The 23,839-nt window shown below is 40.3% G+C and overlaps 1 protein-coding gene across 5 annotated transcripts in view; it reads right to left on the reverse strand.

The window, feature by feature from the left end:
* The window catches only part of TECRL (trans-2,3-enoyl-CoA reductase like), a 74,961-nt gene that overhangs the window by 14,034 nt on the left and 37,088 nt on the right, over positions 1-23,839 (reverse strand). For all 5 annotated transcript variants that reach the window (XR_012633588.1, XM_074905388.1, XM_074905385.1 and 2 more), the window contains exons 4-8: positions 22,502-22,605; positions 11,001-11,116; positions 8,252-8,357; positions 6,426-6,498; positions 4,359-4,402 (exon numbers count right to left, since the gene is read on the reverse strand). Coding sequence is in view for 4 of the 5 variants with exons in the window: in XM_074905388.1 (XP_074761489.1) it covers positions 4,359-4,402; positions 6,426-6,498; positions 8,252-8,357; positions 11,001-11,116; positions 22,502-22,605 (443 nt within the window). In the remaining variant the exon portion in view is untranslated. The remainder of the gene's footprint in view (positions 1-4,358; positions 4,403-6,425; positions 6,499-8,251; positions 8,358-11,000; positions 11,117-22,501; positions 22,606-23,839) is intronic.

Below are 23,839 nucleotides of genomic sequence, written 5' to 3' on the forward strand. Positions count from 1 at the left end.
ATAACCAGAATCCCCCCATTACAACTTAGTCTCTGTATCCAGAAAATATGTACTCTGAAATGACTGTCGCATGGGAAATACATTTTGTGATCTTTGTTAAACGCTCAAGTGTCTAGCGAACACTATGGGCACAGCTTGAGGTGAAAGCCAATGTTTCAGCTCTGTATTGCTCAGTGATGGCAAGCATTCAGTGCAGTTCTCATGCTCAGCATATGCAACATGCTTTGGTCTGGGGAGATCAGAGAGGGTCCCTGGGATCTAAGGAATTTAGCAAGATACTTTTCTGAACTGAACGTCTTTGTCAGGATTTGGATTTAATCAAGGCTGCAAAGAAGCAGGTGAAAACTTGACCACTGGTTTTGTAAGGATGTCATGAGTTAATGCGCCTACCCTCTTCCTACACACATGTTGAAAGGTGTTCAGTGCAACACCTTTGTTATGCCAGTTACAGAGCACAGTAACCAGTTCTCTAAGGTAAGTCATAGAGGAAGGAAAAATAAGGTAAATAAAAAGGCAGCGGTTCTCTCAAGTGCGGAATGGTCGAATGGATAGTAGTCTGGAATTGATAAATGAAGGAAGCCAGTACTATTCCTCGTTCTGCTACTCTCCGGTTACGTCATTTCCAGCCCTAAACAACCTCTCAAACTTGGCCTTTAGTATTTAGATGTTTTTTAAAATCTTTGGAAGAGGTACCATGTCCCCCCACTTGGTTATACAGCGTGTAATAGAAAGTGATTTCAGATTTGCTGGCGGCTTTCAGTACTTCATCAGTTATAACTACTGTAGAATCAAAATCAGTTACTACCCATATTTAAAGTGGGAACTGGTAGGAAAACCACTTTCAATTCCTGAAAAAGAAAGCCTGTCAGTACAACAATCTAATTTTATGTTTTTCATCTTTTCCCCTTCTTTCAGAGAAAAAACAAAATGTTGTACACATTTCAATCTTGGACTGCATTGAATTTTTTATTCATTTCCTGATTTGAAGACTGATTTCTCCTCTCAAATTGAAAAAAATGCAGTGTTAAAAAAAGTTCTTATATCATTTGTCATTCTAAATATTGCAAGGCTGGAAAAAATTAAGAAATTAAAATAGAGAGTGCTAGAACCTAGAGACATTGAAAGTCTAAAGTCGCAAAATTAATACTGAAAAAAAAAAGTATGATTGTATTTTTTTAAAGCCAATTGTGAAAGTCATCCATAATAAACTTCAGTTAAAAATAATTGAAAGGAATATGTAACTTCATTTTATACTGAAATGTGCAATTATCTGAAAGAACATTGTAGATAGCATTGCTGAAGAATTTTCCCCTTTTTGGCAGAGAGAATTCTGTGGGTTTTGTTAGGAAAGTTTAAATCAGTTCTATTAGCAAAGCTGTTACTCTGCATATAGTCATGGGTCAAATCCTGCAGTCCTTTTATGTTTTTTAATTACAACTAACTGGCTGTCATTTATCATAAACAACAGATGTAAAACACTAAATAGCCAGAAAAGGAAATTCTATTATAGAATACCATACCAGAAGCTATAATTCTAGCCATAGCAATAGAAGTAATTTTAATTTACGTACTTCCAATTATGAGCTAGGAACATGATTTTTCTGATTACTATTATTTTAAAGTTTTAAAGTTGAAAGTGGTTTTGTGAAACACTATACATACTGAAATGTGCAATGCCCATACTATTGTGGAGCAAGAGATGTTCACACACTATAGCTAACACCTACTAATTCTCTAATCAGTTCCAAGTAAAAGAATCAAAGGGCATTTCTGTAGGGATTTTTCACAGAATCATAGAATGGTTTGTGTTGGAAGGGACCTTAAAGACCATCTAGTTCCACCCCCCTGCCATGGGCAGGGACACCTTGCACTAGCCCAGGTTGCTCAAAGCCCCGTCCAACCTGGCCTTGAACACTGCCAGGGAGGGGGCAGCCACAGCTTCTCTGGGCAACCTGTGCCAGTGCCTCACCACCCTCATAGTAAAGGATTTATTCCTTTTATCTAATCTAAATCTACCCTCCTTCAGTTTAAAACTGTTATCCTTCATCCTTTCCCTACACTCTCTGAGGCAGAGTCCCTCCCCAGCTTTCCTGTAGCCCCCTTTCAGTACTGGAAGGCCGCTATAAGGTCTCCCCGGAGCCTTCTCTTCTCTGGGCTGAACAACCCCAACTCTCTCAGCCTGTCCTCACAGGGGAGGTGCTCCAGCCCCTTGGTCATCTTTGTGGTCCTCCTCTGGACACGCTTGAGCAGGTCCATGTCCTTCTTATGTTTGGGGCCTCAGAGCTGGACACAGTATTCCAGGTGGGGTCTCACAAGAGCAGAGCAGAGGGGGAGAATCCCCTCCCTTGACATGCTGCCCACACGTCTCTTGACTCAGGCCAGGATACTGTTGGCTTTCTGGGCTGTGAGTGCCCATTGCTGGCTCATAGTCAGTTTTCCATCCACTAATACCCCCAAGTCCTTCTCTGCAGGGCTGCTCTCAATACACTCACTGAAATTTTTATTGGCTTACCTTTGACTCTGCAGCTGCATTCCGCTGTAATTAGTTCTTATGTCCAACTTTAGAAATGTGGCTTCTAATGCTCTTTTGAGACCTACTGATAAATGTAAGCTAGTCCTTAGTCAGTGTCTTAGATATAAAATATGGGGTAGATTAGATATAAAATATGGGGTAGTGGGAAACAGCTGAAAAAAGGCTTACCATATTTATGATGATAAAATATTGAAGTCTACATACTGTTCCCCCTGTTTATATTCTACGTGTACCCTATCAGAAAAATGTCTCTGCAAAGCTTAGAGCAATTTCTCTAAATATGAGAATCTTTCAGAAGGGCCTACCGACACTCTTCAAATTACTCAGTACTGTTGTTTACAGCAGCTGCAGATGTATACACTTAAATCGGGATATGTAATAAAGACAAGCCTTAAAAGAGGGGGGAAAAAAGAAATCTTCCAAATATTTTATTCATATGTTTTAGAAACCTGTGAAAACAGCTTCAAACGATTTTATTTTATATGTTGCTATTTTAAATTCATTGTCTGGGGACCTGCCTAGAGCAAGGTCTGAAAGGGAAAGGTTTTGAGTTTCCATGGGTAGGAAGTTCTTAAAAGAGCTGCAAGAATTCAGACCACAGACCAGGTGCTGATGCAGATCTGAAGGGGATGGCCATATTTTATAGGAAACACCCCCAACAGGACGCATCTCTGCATATATTATATCAGGGCATGTTACACTGAGGCAAGGAAGGATGTTTCATTAGAAAAGGAGGCTTTTTCTATGCAGATATTTTGACGAGGAGTGCTGAATATTCAGGCAAGCAGTTTGCTTGGTTTCAAGTAACCCCTGAGCTTGGGAAGGGCGCAGACGGTAAGGCTCTGTGTGCACCACTGCCTACTGCTGCCACAGCCTCCTATCTTTGTAGGACAGGATTATTGCTTTCAGCTGCAGAGCCTCATTGAGTGTGTGAACTTCTTCATACAAGTACTTTGCTTGCCTTTGCTATGCCTTAATTAGAGCAGGAAAAGCTGAGAACAGCATGGCCAACCCCAGAGACAAATGCTGCCAAACCCATGATCTTTAAGGATCCCATTTTACAAAAGCATTTAAATATTGCTAAGGCATAGTTTGAATAGTGTTTGCCTTTTCTGAATAGTGTTTGCCTGAAGAAGCCTAGTCACGTTACTGTCCCATCTTCCTGTTACATTTCTGGAAACTGATCTGTATCTGATTTTCAAAGAGGTTGACTGTTTTGGCTACTGACCCATGCTTGCTTGGGTAATACTCAGTGCCCACAGAAGATGGAATATACATTCCCGTGTGAGAATTTTTTCCTGAGTCTTTGCCTCACTATATGGTTATGTTCATTCAAACATCAGGTTCAGTAGTCTCAGCTGCCCTTCACCACCTGCACTTTCCCCTGGCTTAACCCACTTTAGCAGGGATTGTTTTTATTGTTTTTAATAGCTACTGAGCTTAAGTTATTCAGGGTATACAGTACTATTGCAAAGTCTGCTTAGGATGTAATTCTTCAGTGTTTTAACAATGGCAAGTTACAGTCTGTCTAAATGTTAGTTGTTTTACACAATTATGAGTAGTAATAATGCTGATTATGTTCTCGTGGCTCTCAGAAACAGTATTTCATATTAAGCTCTGCATAGATAAATAGTACTAGGAGAATTCCTGGCCTAGAAACCATAATAGCTTATCACTACATCCAGTCAAAGGACACAGGGCTGTGGGAGTGGACGTATATATACATATATATATACACAAATGTATAGGAGCATTACTGCATTGGGCTAAATCGTGAGTTACTCCTATTATACAAACATTAATAAAACTTTATTTTTGTACGTACCAGAAAAGCAAGGGCAGCAAAAGAAACTTGTCTGTGGCCAAATGCTAGAAAATAGAATGAAATTATAAATTGCATTTTACAGTATGCACATGATTTGCTATGGGTGAAATTAATCTAGTGCCGAGGAGCAGAAATACTTATTTCCTGAGAGGCTCTGCAGAAAGAATGGGTATTGTCACGCACAATATGAAGACAATGTAAATAGTAACCACTCTAGAAATGCCAGTCTCTTCACCACTGATCTCAAGGCAGTTTTCACCTAGCTTTTTCTAGTGTCTGCCAGCTTCATATATGCAAGTGCTTGTCAAAGTAACTGGTGGTGTTAAATTCCCTGGAAAGGCAAAGGGAGGGATGAAGTGAAAGTCAGCGGCAGAACCACTCTGGGAATGACAGCCTTATCCATAGGCCCTTCTATCTTGATGAGCAGAGAATCCAAGACATAACCTATCCATCACTTTTTTTTTTTTTTTTCAGTAGTGAGGCTTTACTATATAGCTACTATCTGCGTCACAGTCTCACCATGCAAGAAGTATATTTAGCCTTTGTAATTTTTACCTGCCCTTTGCCTGTCTCTCCTTTTTCCTGTTGTCCACAGACCACTGGAGTTCATCTCCAAAGGTTTACAGTTCTCAGTTGGTCATGAGTGAGGGACACAAACCACATGTAGGTACCTCACTTCCCTGACCAAGTCTCATCGAGCCTTTTCTTTTGAGAACCCTTTTTCTCTGGCTGACACAGAACTCCTCTGTGGTGCCAAGTGCATGTGCTAAAACTCCTCCTCAGAACAGCCACACATGTCAACATGTGAGTATGTAGCTGCTAAGCAGATGTTCTTCATGTGCCTTTTATCAGCCTTGTTTAATTTACCACTCCTGTGCATTCTGCCTCTGCAACTACCTGCTTGCTTTTCCCTAACTGTCTCCAAACCAGCCATCTCTGGATATGGATGTGGAGGTCACGTGTTCCTGCATCCAAAATACACCATCAGTGCTTTACTGATCCAGCTAACTATGCTACAGCGTTGGTGATCTCCAGCATTAGACCCATGTACCTATAACTGTCATTTTAAGGCAGTGGCAAGTAAACAGAAGTACTTCTGAATGCTTTCTCTGTTGGAAAGCTGTGTCTTGAACAAATGGTTTCCTCTGTAAAGAAGCTGCACCTACTGATTTGATAGCCCAGACTGCTGAAAACTGTGTCTAGGGAGTTGTCAACATTATTTGCAGCATTACTGTTAAAGCCACACCAAAGTTAACTGTCTTCCAATGAGCCACACCATTTTGAAACAGAACTTCTGTGTTATTTTGAAAGGAAAGCAAGTGCCATGTAGGATAAATATTTGATTGAAAAAAATTAGTAATTTAACTGACTGTAAATAAAAATGGCAAAGCAAACCTTTATTCCCAAAGCTCATAGATAAGATGCAGAGGAAAAGAAAGACTAAGGCATAGGAAGGAAAGTAAAATAGCAGGAAACAAAACTTATGCCAATTATGCTCAAACGAAGCAAAAGTTCAGAGTAAACAAGAAGAAAACAATTATGATGAAACAGCAGTGCAACAATAAAATATAATGAGAGGAAACAAAATGATGAATGAAATCCGGAAGCAAAAAACCATAGCATTTTCTTCATTATTATCACTATGACTTCTACCGGCTTTCCACAAAAAAATATAATCTTAACTTTTATGAAAAGGATGTATCTTTACAAATAAGTATCTCCTCCAAGAAAATGCAGCCAGCTCTAGGTCTCTCCTGCCTTTTTAACACAAATATTGTGAAGGTGAGAAAAATATATAGATCTTTGTGTTTTCTCCACTTGGCCAATATTTCCAGTTCATAAAACTGGACAGCAATTGGCCATTGCTGAATAGGAAGGAACATTCAGTGGCACAGCAGGAGTGCCTCCTGCACAAGTCTTCCTTCTGACAGGGAGTAAAGTTTAATCTCTGACTAGATTAGTCATATGATCTCATGTGGGGGCCATCTATTGATTTTGGAGGATTTAAGGTTGCATACCAAAAACTTTTTAAAACCTAGGTCTGTTTTGTGCTCTACTTATACATACATGGTGGCGTATACCATGGATGGTTGATGTAGTATGCAATCCAGGAAGTGAATCCCCAGTAAAAGGCACAGCCCTGGAACAGACAAAAGATACTTTTTTTTGTTAGAAAGGGCAATAAGCAAGTACAAACCATAACTTTATAAATATAAATTCTGGTAAGTCGAAAACCCACATGACCACTGAAAGACTTTACAGTGGCTTCTTGAATCACAGAATATAGATCTTTTTAAGATGCTATGAAGCCAGTAAAAAAAAAGGACACACACTCTAGATTTTTTGGATTGTGTTGAACGTATTTTATGACTGTTGTAGGAACTAACATTTGTTTTCTCCTTATTTGATTCTACTGCTGAAGGACACATTTCTCTGAGTTGTACTATTAAAAGTCTAGGGTTGGTTAACACAGCTGAGCTGTTACTATACCTTGAACTCAGCATTTCCAAGCAAGATAGAGCTAGCCAAACAGAATGCTAAACCAGCCAAGAAAATAGAGTAAAACTGGTTTAACACTGAAAAAAAAAAAAAAAAAAAAGAAGGCACACCATTCCTATAAAGATATTTGAACTACACACTGCATCTGTGCCCATGGCTTCAGCCCCACTTCATCCTCATGTTTAAGAGAGGCACCCCAGCTGCATTTGCTTGATGACTGAAGCCATGGGCTTGGGAAAACCCAAGCAGAGATAATGTGATCATGTTCTTGCCATGTGCAGGGGTTACTGCTCCCATCCTTTGTGCAAGGGAAAAACAAAACCCACCAGCCAAACAACCAAAACACCCTGGAGACTGGATGAAGCCTTTCTACGTGTCTAGGTTAAGGGTCTCATGCTCAGTATCTTCTTGGGAAGAGCAGTGTGCTGGGACTGGCTACAGCTCCATCCCATAAGTAGGGCTGCAAATCAGGCTTTCTCTTTTTAATCTTTTTGAGCAATTCCACTGTGGTACATGTACCCAAACATAAGGGGACAACAGTAACTGTGCCTCTTTAACTCCCACATGCATGAATCACTTTGGAAGTGGCATTCTGGTTCCAAAGCTTTTTTTTTTTTTTTTTTTTTTTTTAAACACTGTGTATTGTAAAGCAACATCTCTGGCTGTGCATCTCATTACCTCCTTTCTCTCTGGAATTGAGTAGAGCTCACTATCATGGTCATACCTTTATCTCCTTCACTAAAACCTTAAATGTATTGCAAAACTTTTAAAGGGAGGGTCTTTACATCACATCAAATGGGATGGTGTATGGGGTGATAACAAAATAACAGAGACTTGAGTACATGAAGTAAAACAAAGGAGAGCCTATGAGTAATGACACACATTTGAAATTCAGGAGGATTTTGGAGACAGAATACTTCAGGCCAGCTCAGTATCTTACTTCCTGAGGCCTCCACCAATAGGAGAATGGGGGTTTTTTCTACTTGTAATTTGATTTTAACTTCTTAATGCAAGGTCTTTTTGTTGCTTTATATTTATATTGCACTGAGGATGTGGAGTGTGATTTCTGTCAGCATTGCTAGATGTTGCTGCAGCATATCTCATAATAAAATAGGATTCAGTTTGAAAAATATCCTGGACATGACAATCAGCCCTTTGGGTGGATGAGTTAAAGTGGACATTGACATGCAGGAGCTAAAATGGACATTGGTTTCAGTTCATGCCCTTGGGGACATGGCCCTGAAATTCTTTCTATGTTTGTGTTTTGACTAATCATAATTCCTGGAGCTAAATATAGCTAAAAATAATTAAAAAAATATTTTCCTATCTTCTTCCAAGGACTGCTTTGATATGAGGATATTCTCTCTTACATAAAATGATAAACATATTGTCACCTTTATCATATTTTTCAGAGGAGTGTGCCCTCCTGAAAACTTGTGAACAAATAACGTCTCCAGAAGATGTCTGATGTAGTGTAAGCAATGGCAGAAGCAGGCCAAGCTGGAAGGAAAAAAAAAGGGAAATTAAGGTAAGTGAAAGATTGCTTTTTATTACTTCACATTTTAATGTCACAAAAAGGAATAAGGACTAATATTCCAAAACTGCAGAGTCACACTGAAATCGTGGGATTTAAGATATTGTCTTAATTGAAGCATCTGGAACCAGAGATTAATGGAATCATTTTCAGTGTTATACGAAGATGCTTTCATCTTGCAGGGAAGCAACTTATTTTTACTAGCCTTGAATTAAAAAGAGCTCCTCACGCTCTGAATGTGATACATAGCCCTGCCAAGACATTAAAGCAGGACAGCTGTGTATACAAGCAAGCGTCTGCTGTGCTTTTCCAAAAGACGTCTCCCACGTTTCAAGGCCACCTTAATGCTCCTGTAGGATGTGTTTGACATTTAAAAACATTTGGAATATCTCCTGAATGGTTTCCTTGTCCTTTGCCAACTCAAGTAGCTGCATGGAGGTAGTTCGTATTTCATTTCCTTGTGGACGCGAAATGAGATTTTGTTGCAAAGTTAATCCATTCTGATGGCTTTTTTGTTGCCCGCTACAAAGAAATGAGGTAATTGTTGTAGAAATTATTATACTGATTCTCTTTTGAGGAAGATTATGAAACAATAACAGGAGTTGCTGATTTGCTTCCGAGAATGAGTTGCAGCTCATAGAGATTGAGTTTCAAAAACAAATGTCAAGAGTGATTCCTGGTGGCATTTTATCTTGCTTACATTTACCGTACTACCAGAGCCTGTCTCACTGCAAACCAATTATAAAACATAAATGAAAAGTGGTTTTCAGCATGTGAAATCTCAAATACTTTTATTATGCATCTTGTATGGTAGCCAGAGTCAAAGATTAAACAATTTCAAAGTAATTAAACCAGAGAAAGTTGAGCTAGGAAAATTTCAAACAATTAATGACTTGTCCAAAGTCTGGAGCAAACTTCCAGCATTCTGGGAATTTTAAAATTAATTTGGCTTAGGATGGGGACCTCAGATGAACGTGTTAAGGAGTGGTCACTGGAAGAATTCTGCGCACCCCTTTTCCATTTAAAAGAAGATAAAGGTATTGCTGTCTCTTCCATGCTACCAGAAATTTTCTCCTTTTAGGTGTATGAGAAAGAGAAGGAAGGCAAGCATCTTCCAGCTCTGGACTTGAATTCAACTATCCTGTGTTCTCGTTCCCAGGTGCACTAACCCCCTTAATGTCTCTCCAAGTCTCTATTCCTCCATCTGTAAATTAATGTAGGATATAATCTCTAATTACTCACTGTGTTTCTCTGCTGTATACCAGCTTCCTTGGTTCTGCAATCATAGTGTAGAAAAAGTGCTGTGGGAAAGCTGTACAGTTCCTTGAGGCTCTTAGTTCCCTGTGTGCCCTTCCACTTCCAGTGCTCCAACTTACGTAGCTGACAGGCTTTCCTTGATCACATTCCACCCCTTTGCCAGACACTAATCCCCCAGAACAGGGACAATCACACTGAAGAGAAGTTTGTTCCTTAAGAGTGAAAGTTCCCAGCCTGCCTGGTGCATTAACTGCCATGCAGTGGAAGGGTACAGTTGGTGGCAGTTATCATGTACAGCTACTGGCCACTTTCCTGTCTATAACAGTTCTTAATCCCTCCCACTGATCAGGTCTGTCTTGTTTCTTCCAGCGATCTTCAAAAAGGCTTGAGAACGGCAGGGGCCATTGAAGGTCGTAAAAAGCTATCTTGGTTTGTTGTCCTCTCTTCATTGTTTTTTGGCATGCTCTTGAGTTCTAGCAGACTAAGCAGGTAGCGTTTCCCTGTGGTCAGCTGCTACTGTATTATATCAGAGCTGTTTAATTTTCCTTGTTAGCATTATTGTTCCAGCGATGGAGAGAAACAAAGCTATCTGGTTGACATCTATATATGAGCTCCTCTGATTTGTTTCTGTACAGCTAGGTACAGCCTCTGCTCTTCATTGTTCTATAACAGTGGCTGAGCTCTTATTTTTGTCAATTCACTGTTTTATTTCTTAAAAGTCTTTCATAACTCAAACATGTTGCGTATGGCCCTGGGGAACAATCACAGTTTGAAGACATTTATTTCAAAGATTACCAGTTCTGAGTTCCTATGGTGCTTCCTCTGAGTTTCTCAGTTGTTCTTGCCCTGACTCACGACATGCAGATGTCTTGAAATTCTTCCTTGCTGTGCCTAGGTGAGAACCAAGGTGGGGATAGTTATCTTCTGTGCTGGATGCTCATCTTATGAATAGGAATGAACTGTAAAGAGACTGGGAGTGGGACACCTGAAGTCTTGTCCTCTCTTCTCTGTCTTCCTTGTCAAGCATGACTTCAAGTTACTACCCGCTGTGTTTACTATTTCACCTTCTGTTCAGGCTGTGTGTGTGTCTAGAGTGCAAATGATTTGGGGAAAATACTACATCTCCCATTGTGACCAGGTACAGTGACCGTTGCAACTGGTTCCCACTTTTGGTCAGGCTTATGAGTGCTGATAAAATGCCAAACCACTATTGATAGCCTGAAACTCCCACTAACTCTGAGAGTAGGCATGCAGTCTCATACCCCCTGTAACCTCCTCAGTCCTGGAAATGCAGTCTCTATCCCTCTGGCTCCCTGTCCTCCAGGAAGATAGTTCACACAAGTGTCACTTACTGAACCACTGGGTGACGGAAGTTCTTCATACTTTCCACTTGATCATAAATAGTTGAGAGACGAATGTAAAAGAGCAGATATATTAGAAGAGGCCCAGTGTATTCTGTTAGAAAAAACTAGAAATGAAAAAGAAAATAGCTGTATCAGAACAGGAAATTGTACCAATAAAGGCATGAGAAAAAGAATAGCCCTATCTACAAAACCTATTCAACCTTCAAATGTCATTTTGGTTTCATTTTAAGGAGTTAAATGACACATAGGGTTTTTTTCTGCTGTCTCTTTAGCAAAGGAGTAAAATCCATCTAAGAAATGAGAGGTTTCTGTGCAGAACATTAACCCAGTCAGGAATGCTTCATGGAAGGTGGTCAAAATCACAGTTATCTCCTCTTTATACTTTTGGCTGTGCCACCAGATGCCTATTTGGAATCTAAATAACACTGAAAATCAAGGCCCAAAAGCTGAAGGCAGCTTGCTTTCTGCCAGTGTTTTTTGCAATTAAGTGATACATCAGTCAAAAACCAACCAGGCATGACAGAAACAAACATAGCTTTGAATCCTGGAAGCTTTGAATCATCTGGAAGGGAGGGATCATTGCTTGAAATTTAGTGGTGGGTGGAAGAGCAGGGACCTGCCTGCCTGCCTGGTGTATGGTGCTTTGAGCCTTTGTTCAGTAATTGAGTGGAACTCCTCCCCATGCAGGCAGCAGCAGAAGTAGCCTGTGGTGGGCGAACTGGACCAGTAAGTTACCCTGTAAAGCAGAAAGAAATAATTTCGTCTCCTCACTGTCACCCCTACTAGCCACAGAGAGGACATATGGGGCCAAGGAGAGAAGGCAGAGTTATAGCACTATGAGCCACCCTCTGTTTTACATTCTGGCTTTGGTTTGGTACAGTCTGCATCGCCTTTTGTAAGGGCACACTCTTAAGCTACAAACAGCTGGAGGAAGTAAAATGTGATTAGAGTGATGTGAGGTCTGGATTTGATCATCTGTCTCCACTGGAATGAATCTCAGAATAAAACAGAAATGGTGCAGTCCTACATGTTTACAAGGACCAGCAACTAGCAAATCATAACTCAAGTGCATAGTATTGCTTAAGGGATAAAGATTCACAACTAATGGGCAGGTTGGCTTTTAAGGTGGCTACCTGCACTGCTGTAGGATTGTAATGGATATACCTGTGACTTAAGGAAGCAACAATGAATTTAGACTACCTCTCTCAAAAGTAATATTTGTCAGGCAGTCTGACCCCCAGCAGGCTGTTCTTCTAATCACCCTTCAGAAGAGCTTTGAAACAGAAAAGTTTTCCTGCAGGAATATTCTGCAATTAGGTTTCCTTCATTTGGGGCCCCAATACCATTTCTTTTCCTCTGTTACAGGGGGAAACTTTTTGAAACTTCAGCCTTTCATAGCAGGACTGTCTCCAAAAGTAACAGACTTAACTGTTCTCTACCAGGGAAATGTCAAATTATCTTTTGTTCCACGTGGCACCACGATTTCTGTGCTCCATTTAGACTCTGCATGATCCCAAGAGTGTCTCTGTGTGTGTATGGGAACATTTAATCAAGGAGTGTCTAAGAGCCCACATTGTTGTGGAACACGCCACAGCCAAGGGCTTATTAGAGTTTTGTCCTGATAGCAGTTGTATGGGTCTATTCCTAACTGTGAGCCCACTGTGTTAGGTACTCTAGAAACTCTGTAAGAGATGGTCTCCACTGTTAAAGCCTAATACACTAAATATAGACAATGGTGGTCTAGGAGACAGAGGCGCAGATAATACTGTCTGGGCAGGTTAGTGTAAGAGCTTGAAATGAGCTGCTTTCTTCAGTAGAGCTTTTCCTCTCATCCATGAATTGCACCGCAAAATACACTCATTACTGCCAGCTTTTATCATCTCTTTGGCATGAGCATATTACAAAGCTGCCAATAAAAGTCTAGCAGGACTTAGCACCAAGTTGTGGTTACTTATTACTGCACCAAGTGTGCTCCCCTTACCCCCTGGCTGATTTCAGATGCTGAAAGGAGAAGGAAAGCTTCAGAATTTAGTGAAAAATTCCAGTCTCTATTTAACAGCCAAAGCTACCATCCATGTGATAACTGAAGCCCTGTGACTGAGTGAGGAAGTGGTTTTGATGTAGGAGGTGAGATGCAGAGCCTCCCATCAGAGCAATTCAGAGAAGCAGCTGAAAGCACCAACAGCAGCTCTTGAGCTGGGGTTTGTGGAGGTGAGTAGCATCAGCGGCCTCAGGGTGCTTTGCAGGCTGGGGACAAGGTCCCATCTTATCTGTGTGTCAGTCACACCCAACACAAAGTATTAATTACCCATGAGGATGCAGGCTGTCCATGGTCAGCTGTGAGATTTGCAATCAAAGTAGGTATTGACTGGCAGGCAGGACTGTATTTGCCTTTGTCATAACTGTCACACTGCTGGAACATAGTTAAGATCAGTAGCCCTCTGTTTTAGAGAATGAGGTTCAAATTGCTGTAGTGTTTTGAGGGGGTTTTTTACATTTTAGGTGAGTTTCAGTCTGTTTCCCTCAGTTGCATCTCCCATGCTGCCAACCTCTGCTTTCCTTCTCTGGCCCACTGATTTTAAATTAATCAGAAATGAAAAGTGAGTTCCAGAAAGGCAAGCAGAGAAACTCTGCTAGAAATCCCACGAGCTCAAGCAGGTGGAAGGGAAAGTGTCTTAAATTAACACAAAATTACAATCAGTTCTAACCATTGGCAATCAAAGGCAATCACCATTCTTCTACTATTGATTCTCAATAAATATATGTAATTAAGCCTACCTAGTAACTTCATACTCATCCTATAGATGACTAATTGCTGGGCTTGGGGAATTATTATTTGTGTTACAGATCAGTTCAACCTATCATTTTTACAGATACTCAAAAAAACCTACAAAAGTACTAAGATACTAGTGTCTGCTGACATATCCTGCAAAAAATAATAATCAAATTTTAAACAAAACCATGAAAACAACAACATTGTAGCTTGCAGTTTCTGGAAAAAAGAAATATCATTTTGTAAAAAACAAAAAAAGTGATCATTTAAAACACAGAGCATTTTTCTTCCGTAGAAATGTAAAAAACATCCAATATTTAGAAGGTAATTACTTTTTCTTTACCATCTTGTGGGCCTGCCTAGATTATTTTGATGCATTTGGTGCATCCAAGTATGGTGGTCCACAGTAAACACAAAAATCTTTTCCTGGAGGAGCATTACATCTCTATTACAACGTGCATAGTTCAACAGAATTTATCTTTTGAGTTCATCATTAACTCCCTGAAGAATGAAAACAGGAGATTGCCTTTTTTTCCCACATCTGTACACTCTATTTCAAATCTTGCACAGTGTCCAGTTCTCTTACCTTCCTTCTTCCCTCTCCAGTGTCTGTCATCATATAGTCTATATATCTCTTATTCTCAGTGGCATAGAGAAAGTCCTGTTCTTGAATCAAACCTCTCCCAGGCATGAGCTCCATATAGGGTGATAAACTCAAGCTTCTATAATGGTCTTAATTATTGGTCCTTGGGGACCTGATTCAGTAATACCTAAACTAGAAACACCTAATACATAAACAACAGAATGGAGATCTGAAATATCTCTGGAAAAGAGAGCTAAGGTAGGAGTCTCCATCATTTGAGAGGTGATAAGACAAATGAGAAAACAATACAGGACAGCTAACTCGCAAACCAGCAAGGCATTTCATCCTGCATGAGCCACATTGTACCTGCTTTTTTAAATCTCTGTTCAGATGATCATGCCAGTAACACCTTGCTGAACTGAGTAACAACCAGGTCAGGAATTATATTCCTAGATTTTATGAGGCAGAGGGTATATTTTGGGAGATATGAATGCACCAGAGGTGAAAGGAACTCTTCAAAGTTATTTGAGGGAATGTGAGGTGAATTTTCTGGCTGATAGAGGCAGCTGGCATACTGCCTGACACCATCCCAACAGGTCTACTACATGGAATGGAAAGGCTTTTGACATTAGTTAATAGTACTATGTGTACTGGTTGGGAAAAGGAAGCTATAAACAGAGGGGGCGGAGTGGAAGGAGTCTGAAAAAGTACAACAGAATCTTTATAAACGAACAGCCCATGGATTAGCAATCTTCATATGAGGGCATCAGCTGATTCCTCTCTGTAATGTTTACGACATGCCCTTTCTGTAATACTGCACAACACAACCTATCTCATATCATGTTGCCTTTTGGCATAATCTCACATTATCTCACTTACGACAAGCTGCAGAGCAGAGCTGAGGAAAGGCCATACAGCCTTTTCCATACTGATCCCTTCCTGCAGCTCTTTCCATGCCATGTAGGGGCAGTTTCCCAGTTCATTGGTGCTGGTCGTGATGTTTTCTCTGTCACTGCCAATGGGATGTTTGGGTTCAAGCAGGGGAAGTGGAGGGCATGGTATGAGGATAATACCTGCAGCCAGGACAATGGCTTCAGAGTCATTGCCTGAAGCTCTCAGCACAGCAGGAGATACAAAATAGCTCAAGCACGTCCTGGGTAACTTTGATGGAAAAGCAGCTGCAGTATATAAATTATCTAACGGACAGAGCTCAGTTTCTCTAATAAATGGGAAGACAAAAGCACTACCTGCAGGTCTGAGCCAGGGTCAGACTGAGACAGTATGTACTGCACAAAGAAGAGGATCTATTCATAACAGACAGACCATTACCATGAGTGTACAGAGCACATCTGGGATTTCTGAGAAACCCAAGAGAAACTGGTGGTTGAACCCCCCTCAAGTCCCCATATCACATTAAACTTAGCATCTAACTACCTTAGACTCCTTTTACAATCCCAGCCCTAAGTACTCTTGAGCTAATGATCATTAAGAAACATTATTAATTTCTGGACTAATTTCTACTTCATATGCTTTGCTACCTCATTAAAGACCATATAGTTACCTGGGGATGATAATGGCATAATTTTAGCAGCATCTCTAAATCTTGACCTTTTAAAAATTTTTGTATTTTGATGTTTGCAAAAATCCACAGCAGCAGCAGTTTTGCATCAGGTAGTACAATACTTAAGGGTTGTTTGAATATTCAATGATTTTAGTTCCAGTTCTCACAGAACTGGCCAATCCATTCTACAAAATGGCACGTACTTAAATAGCACATACAGGGGGACCTGAAACTTCCCTTATCTGGGCAGATTTTCCAGTGTCTAAGAGTATTTCAGGCTGCAGCTCAATATTTACTGCAAATATCTGAGATAGGATGGATTTGCTGTAGGATTTTACAGGCAAATTGCAGCTGACTCAGGCCAGCTTCAGGAGCTCTGAGGTAAATAGTGATGGATACTGTTAGTCCCTGAGCCAGGCCTGTGCTCCCTCTGAAAGGAAAGGAAGTTGAAATCCCAACTCCCTCCTGTCTCTTCTCCTAGTAGTGAGCTTTCTAAACCCACTGGTTTGGCATTAGACCACTTCATACTCTGGTCAAGATTCTTCCCTGAGAGCACAAACCTTTGCACGTTTCTTACTCAAAATAGAAAATTACTGCAAATTAACAAATGCTCTTATACACACACGTATATGCATGTTATATATGTTTGTACCTATACATATTCAGCAAAGCACTCAAGTTCTGTTTGTAACCAAACATCAGTGTGAGTTCAGATTTGCTGCCAAATCTTTACAGGGCTTTGACAGCATTTTGAAATCTGCCATATAACATGTATAATTTTTAAATGTATATTTATCATCTGCTATGTAGATACCTACATGAAATAGTGCTTTTTAACATCTGGCTATTATTAATAACCTCAACCGGCTTTTCCATAGTGCTTTTCATCTAGAAGCCTCAAAGCACTTTGCAAAGAGGAAAATACCGTTATTTTCTTGCTGTACATCTGGAAACCAAGATACAGAGAAATTCAGTAACTTGTCAAGGTCATCAGACAAGGTGGGCAAAGAATAGACAAAGGGGCACTTGGTCTTCTCAAACACTGCTTCACTCTCTGGTTTACTCTCCTCTTTGTGTTCTCCTTACCCTCAGTATGGGGTTGGGCAAAAATTCCCCATACAGAATATTTTTGCCAGGCTTGCTCATTTTAGAGGGACTAAAACTTCTCAAATTTGCATAGATTGACAAATTGTCAACATTCCTAGTTACTGTGCATACAAATAGAAAAGGGTCTACATTTATCAGCACCATACATCAAGTAGCTTTTTGTTCCTTAAGTAGCAGGAAGGGTTTAACATAAAGTTGTATATAACTGAAAGAAACAGCTTCTGTTTATGCTTACTGAATTCCTTCTACCTTTTTTTTTGCATTTGAAGCAGTAAAATCTCAAGGGTGTTACTATAAACACTTACACACAGGTTCTTCAGCCTGTACTGTGCTCAACAGCAACTAAACGTTCATCCCTCAGAATTAATTTTCCTTCTAGCTCCCTAGCTCCCTTTGGTGTCTGAAAAATTGACATGCTGGCATGGCTCATTGTGAGCTTGTGGCATTTGTTGCTGAGACCAAGAGAAATTATTGCAGCACTGTTTGCCCTATTAGAAGCGGCATTTGAGGAATCCCAATCAGCCAGCTGGGCAGTTTCAGAGGTCTCCTCTTCCCTTATCAGTTGACTTCATGCTGCCACTGGACAGTAACAAAGAGCCAAAAGTATAAGTGGGCCAAGGAAAGGCACAAATAATATAAAACCATGGCAAGAAAACAAGCAAATGCAAGCTGTTCTCTTCTGATAACCCTGGAGGTTGAAAATTATTAGACTTAATTATATGAAAAATAAGACCGATCTTGTGTGTGTAATTTGCCTTTGTAAAAGGTTACAATGTTTTTAAAGTTCGTAGCATTTGACTGGCATCAGCTTGACTTGGCCAGCTGTACCAAGGTAGAGCAACACTTACTGTGTGTTCAAGCAGAAACTTCTGCCAAGTACAAACTATTAGCTGTCAAATAGTGGTGCTTTGCATTACAAATAATTGTAGTTGGAAAAGGTGCTGTAGAGAAAATAGTGACTTCTTTTTTTTTCCTGGACATCATCTTCTATGATCAAATTATCTACTGATCCAAGAGGTTTAGCAATGAAAAACCATTTGGGAATTTCTCTCTTTGGCACTTTGCTGTAGGCATTCTTAAGCCATCAACAGACTTACACAGAATCACACATTCTGTTTATTTGGAACTGCTGCCAAGTTTTCCAGGTACCCACAATCCCCTGAAAGTGTTATTCAGTTTGTAGGGTCCTGTCCCACAACTGTGTTTGAATTAACCACAAAATATATAATCTCTGATATGTATCTGCTGAGAAATATATTCAGTGACATTCTCCACTGATACATCCTATAGATGCTCATCTCTCTCTCTTACCTTGATCTCAGATTCTTTCCTTAGCAATGATCATATGAATTTTCTTACATTTATCTTCCTCACGCTGGCCCACTAGTTTGCTGGGATTCCCAGCCTTCCCACTCCTTCAGATTCCTCAGATCCTGTCTTTTTTCTTCTATTATAGTTGTTTGTACTTCCACATCCTCACATCCTGTTGAGAGGTTATAAACCTTTATTGAATTGTTTTCTTCCATTCCCAGATTAGGGAAAATATCTTAAGTTGTTCCCCCCTGGAAACTCAAAGCTGACCTCAGTATAGAGAAGGTGGAGAAAATGAGTCTGCAGCAGTCTGACTTTCTTTTTCAAACCCATCAAGGCTCATAAATGGCTTTGTATCACATTAATCCCACAGAATTCATGGTCCTGTTCCATATTTACAGGACCAAGTGAGCTCTGCCAACCACAGTCAGAGCAAACTGCTTCTCCCCTACTTGCCACCAACCCACACCCACAGGACAGAAAAACTGCAGTATGTATGCACTGTGCGAGTAAGAGGAGAGAACCACGCTGACCAAAACCCTGCCTTCCCCCCGAGAAAACGGGCGCACCTCTTTATTCAGTACAGCATGTGCTTCCCCACTGTGTACACCTGCTACACATAAGCACAAAGCTTCAAACACAGATCTCTTGGATTCTTGTTCATTTTCCACAATGTCTAACTCAGTGATAATTTTTGCCAGCCAGAAGGGAACAGACCAATTAGTGAAAGCATGGCTTTTCAAATTTCAAATATGTTCTCAGGCTTAAATAAGTATTAGTCTCTACATTTCTAAATTGAGCAGAATCTTTTTTTCATTGGAAAACTTGAAATGAAGCCGTTCTGCTGCCAGACTCAGTATTTTAAGGCTCTCAGAAGTCAAAGTATTTAAGCAATCCCTAATTTTAAATCACAGTTACAAAAAAATATTTACTTAAGTACTGTGTTTCAGGGTTAATCTTATGAAATCCACAGATTTAGAGGTAAAATATTTTTCACAGTTCTGTGCTGTTTTCTCAGTTCTATTTTGATCCTTCTGGTAGCCTGCCCGGGTAGCAAGTAGACAACAGAAGTTGATAAATCAGAAATTGCAATCACTGCTCAAATGAGGAAAGCTTTAATGGAAGTCTGAATCTGAGCAGGAAGAATGGTTTTCTGTTTCCTTTCGACTACAGTAGCAGTATACATTCTTAGCAGTAGAATGCCAGCCATGTTTCAAAAAGTCACACGCCACATTGCAATATGTAAAAAGGGGTCTCTGTCAAACATGCTTAGGCCCAAAACTGGACAGAGATTAAAAATAAAACCCATCACTTCAGTGTGGGTATTTAAAACACCCCTGGGGGTACAAGCTTTGCAGGAGGCATATAGAAAAGATCTGTAAACTCAGCTTCCGTTAGTATCTCTGCAGCATCAGTCAGCAAACCTCAACTATCCCCTCCAGGTAGGGTAAAGGAATTGGTAAGTCTTGTGCAGAAGTAAATTATGTGCTTCAGATAATATTTGTTTTATAAAAAAGAAGGCAGAGTGGAGAGTGAGTTCTAACAAAATCCATGATACTAAGAAACAGGTTTTGTTTTCTCCCTGAATTGCTTTCTGGAAATGAGCCTTGAGGGCCTCCTTTCTTCTGAAGGAGCCAGCTGAGGTTGTATTTCTACCCACGTTATCCCAGGAAAGGACCTCACTTTCAAAAGAGATTGGCAAGTAAATGCTCCAGTGGAGACCTGCAAATCCCTCACCCCAGTTTGTCCTCCCTCAGAGCAACCCAGACTCTAGAACTTGTTGAAATCTGGTCAAACAATCTCAGAGCTGTAGTGTAATCTGAGCCAGGGGATGTCTGGCCTTTCACAGCAGAAAACATCAAAAATATTTCAGTCATTGTGCAACCATGTCTTAAGAAGGCTGAAGGAAACATCCTTCCTACAAAGTGGCGGCCTCTGACAGAGGGATTGAGTAGACAACAGGACTCTCGAGTCACCAAGGTGGAGTGTGACAAGGGCTGGAAATCAGAGAATGTTCATGCTCCAAAAGGGAAGCTGAGGTTTCTTAATTCAGAAATATGCTCCTAGAGACCCAAATTCTTTGACTGGGAACAGACAACAGCATCATCTTTTATTTTACAACATGCCTGGAAAGGGTACTGCTTCCAGGAGATGGAGGTGGGTACCACTTTGCCCTTTTAAAAAACACAAGTCATTGTCTTGGTGTAAATCCCCAGCATTGGGGGTCTTAGTGTTCTTGATCGTCAAGCAGACATCTCAAGTGTGATCTCACATGAAGTGACAAAGCCCCAGAAGACTCACCTCTGTGTTTAGTTTTCCCCTAGACAGATCCATACCCAATGCATTGACCTCTGGAGCACAAACATATTTCCATGTGCTTCTGTGTCTATTTTTGGAGTCCAGTCCTGAACGTGGCCCTTTGTACCTCAGCTATCATTTTGCTGATGAGATAAGAATATTTATATACTGTCCCTTGTTTATTTAAATGTCAACCCTTTAAATCAGAAGCATCCCTCACTGTGCATAAATCTGATAGAGCATCAAGGGGGATAGAAGAATGGGAGCTCTAAGCACAGTAAAAATGGCAGTAAAACTATACGTCCTGTGTACAAATTAATTCTTATTTTCTATTGTTAGAATACAATCTTCTGTGAATTTCTTTATAGTTATGGACTACCTATAATATAAAAATCTCTTGACTGTTTAAATGACATGGCTAGGAAGAAGGTTTCTCCCACTGAGAATGGAGACAATTTAGAGTATGGAACAGAATGAGATAAGATGAATATCCAGAAACTCATGGAGTTAACTTTTTGCACACACAGATTAAATCATTAAAAAAATGCCACTGCCTGCAGTATCAATGCCTAGTCATAACTGCACTATTTATAACGGGATATTAAGCTTTAGTTATGTTACTGTCTTAGGCTACATAAACCACCAGGAAAGGAGAGAATAAATAAGGTTCTTGCAGATTACTTAGTTGTAGCAAACAAGAGGCTTCACTACTCACAATTTTGCTTTGCAAGTAAATTCCACAGTGATGGGATGGGTTGGGGGGGAAGCAGGACCCGAACTAGCATTAATCAGTATGGCCTTTGTAGGCCATTAATCAGTATGGAAATCAGTGGGGTAAATCTTCAGCTTTCAGAAACTGTAGTTCTGTCTTACTCATGTTTCTCACTGCAGAAATGGAGAATCTCATTACCCAAGACACAGATGTCGTCTGTGTGTTACTCCAGGTAATGCAGCACATGCAAACTACAGCACAAGCTAGGTCAGTCTAGTAGTGAGAGTACTTTCAGCTCCACCAACTATGCCTACTGCAGGATGTTGGAAAGGTCTTTTCATCTCCCATTCCTTCACTGTCCTTTCAAAACCTTCTGTCTTCTGTCTTTGAGCTGTGAAGGAATTGAATCTTTCACTTCCTCGTTCCACAGATGAGCCTGTAAGGTTAGAGTTCCCCACAACCCCATTTGGGTGGAACGAGTTGCCTCTCTCACCACCCTGACCTTCCAACAGCTGCTCACAGGAAAATAACTGAAGTCAAAATGACACCAAAAGTAAAAACAGATCGTGGTTCTGCCTGCAACATAATACAGGTATTGTTGCTCATGGTGAATGCTTTTGTTTTACAGATTCAAGTTCTGTGACTCCTGAGCCTGGATCAGCATCTTCTGCCTGGAATCCTTTGGCCTCACCACTCTCTCAGAATTGTTCTTTGGGCAAACAAAGAGTAAGACATACCGATCCAATAATTGTCCTGCATTAATAACAGGATTATCAGAAATCCATTTTTTTCTTTTTAATATCCTTCCACTTTCAGAGCTGAGGAGCCTTGCAGCAAATGAATGTCTTTGGCTACAGGTCCTGCACAGGCATATAAACCCTGTTAAGCTAAAACTGTTTTTTAAAATGGATTTTTTTTTTCCTCAGGCAATATTGTTATGTCCACCTTCTAATCTTTAATTGGATGTCAGAGTTAGCACATTGATAACTTGGCTTACTATCCATTTAATTCTGTTTTGACTGCCGATAAAGTAATTACACCATTTGACACAGGAAGGACAGGCTGAGGAAGTTGGAGTAATTTGATGCTAAAACACATTGTACATTAAGATGCGTCATGTCGATTGTTACAAGGACATACTTACTGTGGTCCAACCGACCTGCTGACCCAGGTCTGTAAAATACAGTGTAATGATGGAGGAAGCGGCAAGGCTTTGAATGTTAATGGAATCCTTCAAATAGGGCCCATCTGTAATGACAAAAATGAAAGAGGAGATGGCATGAACAACAGGCATCCTCTCAGAGGCTCAGCATTACATGTAGGCAGCCCTGCTAATGATCAAGATGTAGGCCCAACTTGCATTTGGATTTATTTTTCTGACTTAGCACTTATTCTCCATGTTAGCAACTCAGAGCATTTCTATGAGAATTATTCTCCTCTCATTTTAACAAAAGCATTAGGCTGACATGACACTGGGCAGCAATGCATAACAACTGTTACGATACTACCTCTGTTAATCTAGACCATTAGAGACATGTCATGCAATCACACAGACAATTTTATTGAGCACTTTTTGTTCTGTCTTGCAAGACTAATGGGAAAGTTGATGTTATGCAGTGTCTCCGTCACTGATATCTTCTGCTGAAACATTTGCATTCTCAGGCTATTTTACAATAGGTGGCACCATCACAATGAACACAACTTCTTGGGCAAAAGCCCACAGACCAAGATTACTTTGTAAGCTGTCTGACCTAGGCAGACCAGGTATATCTGAGCATTACGTTACTTTTCACAGTATTCTGAGGCATCTGCTTTCACTCCTGATGGATCTAGAGTATACAAGCAGAGTCATAAAATGGCAATATCTGGTTCTATTTTTTTAATAGAGGCAATGAGCTGGATATTAGGAAACCCCAACAGCCACTGGCATGGCATGTTGCCATGGTTGCAACACTTCTTTTCTCTTTTCCAATTTATGTATTATGTCTCCTTTTCAATATGTTTGTTGACTGTTTAAGTCAGTGAGGGTGCTAAATTCCACCAGGTGCTGAGCCCTCATTTTCTAGGGCAGTGCAATGCTACGTGTCCACAGACCAAATGCCATACAGCACATGGCAGCTTCCTCTCCCACTGTCATGTCCACCAAGAACTGATATACTGGCACAAAAAAAGAGGTTGCCTTCTGCAGCCAGTTGAATCTTCTGATAAGGCTGTGAGCAAGTACTAAAGCAGATAATGCAGTGAGTGAGAGAAGTGAGTGAATGGTTTTAAAACTGCCTTGTCTTACAGCCATGTACTCTATTCTGAAACATTTTTACTCAGTGGTCATGAAAACCATTGGATTCCTTTACTAATGAGAAAGCTAAAAAGTTCATCATTGATATCAGCTAATGAAAAAGTGCTAACAGTTCACCAAATAATATATATAGAGAAAGCAGTACTGTTAGGAGGAGAACTTGCCAGAGGATTAATAATACATAAG

The sequence above is a fragment of the Athene noctua genome, chromosome 4 (genome assembly GCF_965140245.1).
Source record: "Athene noctua chromosome 4, bAthNoc1.hap1.1, whole genome shotgun sequence".
NCBI lineage: Eukaryota > Metazoa > Chordata > Aves > Strigiformes > Strigidae > Athene > Athene noctua.